The sequence below is a fragment of the Podarcis raffonei genome, chromosome 10 (genome assembly GCF_027172205.1).
Source record: "Podarcis raffonei isolate rPodRaf1 chromosome 10, rPodRaf1.pri, whole genome shotgun sequence".
Taxonomy (NCBI): Eukaryota; Metazoa; Chordata; class Lepidosauria; order Squamata; family Lacertidae; genus Podarcis; species Podarcis raffonei.
Genome location: NC_070611.1, coordinates 53,834,751 through 53,841,153, shown reverse-complemented (window position 1 = coordinate 53,841,153; position 6,403 = coordinate 53,834,751). Strand labels below are relative to the sequence as shown.

The window sequence follows — 6,403 nt, the reverse complement described above, 5'->3', positions numbered from 1 at the left end:
TTTCAGCCATGATTTCACCTAGATGCTAGTACTGTTACACCACTGTTATTAAACGGTCACTTCCTCTCATTTTAACCAGACGTCTTCATGGATCCACAAAAAGCCTCCAAAGGACATGCCCCAAACAGCAATATTTCCTTCTCACTCCCTTCTTTCCAGTTGACTCCAGCAAACTAAAAATAAAATGAAAATAAAAACACCAGCACCTTACTATGATATTGTGTGTGTGTGTGTTTTAAAAAAAGGTTCAGAAAAGCATCTCTGCCTGTAGAAGAAACTCACAGTTCTCCTTTAGTACTGCAATGTCAATTTCATCTCTGGATGCTACTTCCTCATTCACTCTGGCCTCTAAACTAATCCACCCTCTGACCAGGCTGAGATTTACAGTCAGTCCTTTTTCCAACCTAGCTTGGACATCTGCACAGTCTATGAATTTGTCGCCGCTACATCCGGAGCCCTTCAGTCTCCTGTTGTATAAAATCAGAACCATTTTATACTGAAAAAGGGAGCTGCATGCACAAATATAAAAAACAAAGCAAAATACACAACTAAAACATTTCAGTCTATGTAATTAAAACCAATCCTTTCTTGCCACAAACCAGTCAATCACTTGCATTCCTGATAAACCAATGGAGATGAATTAATCAAGTATGGCATAATGGTGCTCTTGAAGAAGATGCTCTGCAAAAAAAACCCCATGTTGTAGAAGAGAATTAACATTCTCAGTTGAGTGTTAAAAAAGAGAATAGGATGGAGGTTCTTAAAAATATAAATACCATCTTTGTATACAACTAGCAAAACTTTAAAACATCACAAGTATCAATAAGAATTAATTACGAACAGAAAGCATTAGGTCCTTAGGGAAGGAGGATATGCAAACTATTTTTGCCACACAATCAAGCTTTTAATCTTGAGCAATGATCAAGGACAGAACAGACAACCATACCTTAGACTCAGTTTCTGAGTTTTTCAGTTTTCAACACTCAACAGCTCCAGTCACCGAACCATGCACTTTCTTTAACTGGCACCATAAATATCATCACACTTGGGTGAAACTGCAGAACCTCCTCACTGAATTTCTTAAAGTGGAAAACTTAACTACAAATACTCACACCTTCAGTTGATTACAGGACTGTAAAGCATTCTCTGAGTGGTGCAGCCAGAACAGGTTTTTGGGGCAGAAGTCTAGGATCCCACTCACAGAATGAGCAGGAAGGCCCCCAAATGCAGCAAGCCATATCACATTACGATCATACATTGGAAGTCGAACGGAATCTGTTCCGGAAGTCCGTTTGACTTCCAAAATGTTCAGAAACCAAAGCGTGGCTTCTGATTGGCTGCAGGAAGCTCCTACAGCCAATCGGAAGCCGCGCCGGACGTTCGGCTTCCGAAAATCGTTCAAAAACCAGAACACTCACTTCCGGGTTTCGATCGTTCAGGAGCCGATTTGTTTGGGAGCCAAGGCGTTTGAGATCCAAGGTATGACTGTATAAAATAAGCGACCTTAACACATGCTACCATCTCAAGACGAGGCCCCACAAGACCATTCAGAGCCAGCGCATCTCATCACTTGAGGCAAAACAGGAACCGCTTGCGCTGCAGCTGTGCTGCCTGCCCTGCCTCTGGCAGAATTAGTGGGCAGGCAGAGTGACCACAGGGATGCCACCTCAGGGGATTTTGCCACCTGAGGCAGCTGCTTCACTCCAACTCATGGGTGGGTCGGGCCTGAGACCATTAAATCCAGAGTCTTAACACCCCCACAACTTTCAACCTGGTAATAAAGCCTTGCTTATTAGGTTCTTTGATATCAGAGCAAAGCATCAGACATCAATTCCTATAATGCAAGGTCAGTCTACATGATTCCAGTATCCTTCTTAAATCCAGTTCTGAAGATAGAAGTAGTTGTTTGGCTTGTGCCTAAAATAACACACTTCTGAAATGTGAGGATATAACATAAAGGTATCAGAAACTGCAATGGTATGCCATTGTTTAGCAGTCACAATATGGCACCGTTCAGACCTAATAGGGGAAAAAATGATTTCCTGCTATGTGAGTGAGGTGCAGCAAGCCTTGGGGTTACACACACACTCTCCTTCCCTTCTCCTCTTTCATGCACCAGAAAAGGAGATTTAGATGCACATGTTTCAGATTTTAACCTACCCACAGTTCCTTGCTGTGTTCAAACTCAGGGGACTGAAGCTTGTTTAAACTACAGTTAGCGAGAACAGGCCAAAATCAAACCATGGTTTCAGATCCTGGCTTGTTCTCACTGATCAGAGTTTCAACAAACCACAGCTTCCAGAGTTCAGACATGATAGAGAATAGTTGTTAGCTTAAAACAGGAATGCTTCTGAGCAACTCCTTGCTTGTGTGGGAAAAACAGTGAGAAGGGGGGAATTTGAGAGCTCAGCACTTGCCATAGTTCATTCACTTAGGAGGAAACCATGGTTTCCTGTTACAACTGAACTGGGTCTATAATCCTGCTTCTTCCTTCATGTGATCTAGACTAGTTTCTCAACCAGTTTCCCTGTTCCTCCTTTTCCCTGCGAATCCTACATGTGTAACAAGCATTCTGATGCCACTGACACGGGGGGGGGGACCCTACTTAAATAACAACCAATCCCCTATTAAGAGATTAATAATAATAATAATAATAATAATAATAATAATACGAAGATGCAGGAATGCATGTGCAAGAGTAAAACAAGAGTAAAACGTAATTATAACACATTAAAATTAATAACAATCATACAACAACAACAAGATAACAAAATTATTCCTCTCAATGACACAAGCAGCATGAAGCTTCCACTCTAGATGTGATAGGATAGGGAAGGAATGAAACATGTTACACTGAGAAATTGGGGGAAATTATTTAATGGGATAGGAACTGGAAAGAGTTTTCTCCAGAATGTGAAAACGTAAGGTGCATGAACCAATGAAAGATCAGACTAGGATTTACATTATTACGTTTAGGGGGAGAAGGAAGAAAACAAGAAAACCAAATGGTGCTTGGTTTTAAAAGAGAAAAAAGAGGGTTAATTTGAGGGTTTTGCCGTAGGAAAACAACTGTGTCCAACCAAGTATTCATGGTGAGAGCTCTTCCTCACTCCCTCCAGGCAAAACACGAGTGCCCGCTTCAAGATATTACAGCTGTGCTTGTCTTTCTTGCCAACTTACCTCTTGAGAAACCTTTTCGCCTTTACCACTCCTGGGATCCCTCCCTCTTCTCTCAGCTAACTGACCTGCCATATCCCAACATCTTACCATATTGCCTAAACACTCCTTTGTCTGAAGTCACAAATACAGCTGTCGCGGTACTGGGCGGCTACGCAGGCAGACAGGCCTCAGACCACCGATACAAGTACATCTCCACAGGGAACAAACGACAACGACAACAACAATAATAATACTAAGGACTGACACAGCAGAAGCACCCACTTGCACTGGTGTAGCGTTTTACGGTTTCCCTCTAACCTTCAAAACTCTGCTTCATGGTACGAAAGCTTCTCTTTGGAAATCTGTTTTGTTTGTTTGTTTTAAAAAAGAGCGTTCAGATTATTCGGAGCTGAGGATACGGAGCCCAGATAGCAAACCTGAACAGTGATTAAAACAAAATTTCCACTATACGAATGAGATGGTGGGGGGGGGGATGAAGAAAGCACCATGTGAGCCACGACGTGTTTCATCACTGTGTCTTCAAGTCAGGCTTAGCGCCAGCATTTCATAAGCAAAGGACCTTCAGAACACACTGCCTAGAAGTGATCAACCCCCTACGGCCGGGCATTGGGCTCAGGCCTCCTGCTAAAGTTGCGTAACCCAGTTCAAAGTAGCGCCATTGGCTTTGCCCAGCTGCCCAAGTGCCAGTGCAAGCACTTCTCCAGAAAAAAAGCAACTTCTGGAGCAAACCTGAGTCTGATGCTCTAGAAACAAGTCCTCCCAATTCTCTTATTTCTTTCCCCCCCACTGAAAGCATTCAAGTGAAAATATATATACAGTCTGTCCCAGCTAATCACCTCCCCCCACCTCCCCAGTCCAGACATAGGAATTTAACATGAGGTACTACGTGTTTCTGATCCAAAGCAAGCCTGCCCTCACTCACCCACCCTCTTCTTCTTCTGTTTATGCTTTAGTAAGAATACTAAGCTGCAAAGAATTGGCCGGGTGGCAGAACTAAGCATCCTGACAGAAAGCTAAATCTGAAACTCCACCAACAAAACGGAACTACTTGGAAAGCTGCTTTCGGGCCTAAGAGCCAGTCTGGGTCCTTTCAAATTCCCATTTCCACCTTGCTCCAGTCAAATTCCACACCACCCCTCTCCCTTGACCTTTGCAACTTACCCAATAAAGATGAAAATAATAAGAAGGATCAAAAAAGTTTAGAAGAAGGAGAGCAACAATAAAGAACAGTCAAAAGAAGAAAAAAGAATTGAGATTAATTTCCAACCAGCCTCAGTCAGTTTCTAGGCGTACCAGTGGAAGTAAACCCTTAAAACTGCAACTGTAGTTTGGTAAGGCACTACAAGGGAATGATGTAAAACTAAGACTGTGACAGTTTGCAATGGCTGTGCTGAGGACCACACCACAAGAGAAGGCAGCATCAGTGCGCCCATGCGCACATTCACACACACTCTCTCTCACACTCTCACACACATATATACCTGGACAATCACATTTGTTACATGCCTATGTTATATCACTTTTTTGTGCAATCACATTGAGGAATAGTCTATTGGTATCATTGGAATTTAACACAAAGTAGAAAAAAGGGTGTTATGTGTCATATAGTGCTACATTCTACCAAGGTCAAGCTAGAACTACTCCTACACTAACAGCCCAATCCTAAACATTTGGGTTTGTGTTATCTGCTCACAATACGGGATGGCAATGTCACGGCAACGTTAGCGTGGCACCATGCTATGTGGCGCTGTGATGGGTTAGCTACCAAGCACAGTCCCAAGGTATGCATTTATGTGCTGGAGCAGGGAACGTTAGGATTGGACTGCAAACGGTGAAGGGTTACCCAAAAGGAAAGAAAGAAAGAAAATATTCCAAAGTAAAGAAGATGAGATTCTATTGTACATTATTAAATACGCTTTTCTTTTAAGAACAACAATTCTCAGGGATTTATCCAGGGTGCTTAGAGTAAGAACAAATATCTCTGTTGCCCCTGATTTCACCCAATAGTGTTTTCTGCTTAGCGTGTGTGTGTGTGTGTGTGTGTGTGTGTGTGTGTGTGTGTGTTTCTCTAACCTGCCCCTGCTGCCAAGCCTGAGAATGAGGGAGCTGGAACAGTCCAAGCACCCCTCATCCTATGCTCGCCCCCTCCCAACAGAAAACACATCACACTTTTCATTGTTCCTTTATTTTGGGTTACAGCAACCAGTGCAAATGACAAAAGCGATAACCCTTTTGAAATTCTGGATAAATCCCTAATTTGTATGCTTCTTGGTTTTAATTTAAAAAATATATATACCCAAACACCTATGAAACCTTGTATTAGGAGGTTTTGAACAGCAAATTCCTAAACGTAGTCAGATGAAAATAATCTGTAAAAGTTCTACTGGGGAAGTTATCCAAAAACGGGGCCAGACAACGATGGCCCCTTCCACTTCTCCCACTACGTAGTTTGGTGCAGAATGTTTTATTTGTTTTTGTTTTTTGTTTTATCTTTTTTCTGTTCTTTTTCCTTTTTTAAATAAAAAGCACAGGACTGGCATCGACTCGACTCTCCTTCCGCCTCCTCAAAGTCTCCTCTGTTCAAGTTCCGTTTGAGCCTCCCGTTGCATCGGTTGCTCGCCTGCGGTGTCCTTCAGAACAAAAGCAGCCACGTTTCCCTCTCAGTGTGTGCCGCCGCCGTTTCCCCATCTGCCGCCCTCTCATTCCAGCGTTTTAGATGTAAGGGTACTGGTTGACCTTGGTTGGGCTCAAGGGGTATCCAGTGTAGACAGAGGCTGGAGACGCACTGATATAGGTCTGGTGGGCAAACTGAGCCTGATACTGGCTTGGGTGGATGGTGGGCGATGGAAGGACGCGAGGGCCCATGCTGACGGGAACCTGGTGGACGATGCTGGCTGGGTATGTGGTGTGCTGGACAGCGTGGCGGGCCGACCCCTGGGAAGCCACCAAGTGGGCCACCGTCCCCGTCGAGCCCAGAGCCGCCGGCGCAGTGTATGTGTAGAGATGAGGCTGCGTGGGGAGGTGAGCAGCTGCAGCCGCGGCCAGGTGGGGGTGGACCGTACCGTGGCCGGGGCTGTTGTGTGGGAAGGAATAGGGTGCCTGAGCAATTGTCGGAGTGATGTAGGCTTGCTGCCGCCGGTGACTCCCTGTGCGATCCGTCGTGATGTGCTGCTGGGCCTGTTCAGAGAGGAGCGCCAACAAAACGAGGGTGAAGTTTTAATCG

At 44.2% G+C, this 6,403-nt stretch overlaps 1 protein-coding gene across 5 annotated transcripts in view; it reads right to left on the bottom strand.

Moving 5' to 3' along the window:
* Positions 1–3,961: 3,961 nt before the first annotated feature.
* Positions 3,962–6,403, bottom strand: part of HIPK2 (homeodomain interacting protein kinase 2) — a 159,022-nt gene continuing 156,580 nt past the window's right edge. For all 5 annotated transcript variants that reach the window (XM_053406797.1, XM_053406795.1, XM_053406799.1 and 2 more), the window contains one exon: positions 3,962–6,357. In XM_053406797.1, coding sequence (XP_053262772.1) covers positions 5,893–6,357 — 465 coding nt within the window. In that variant the 3' untranslated portion in view covers positions 3,962–5,892. The remainder of the gene's footprint in view (positions 6,358–6,403) is intronic.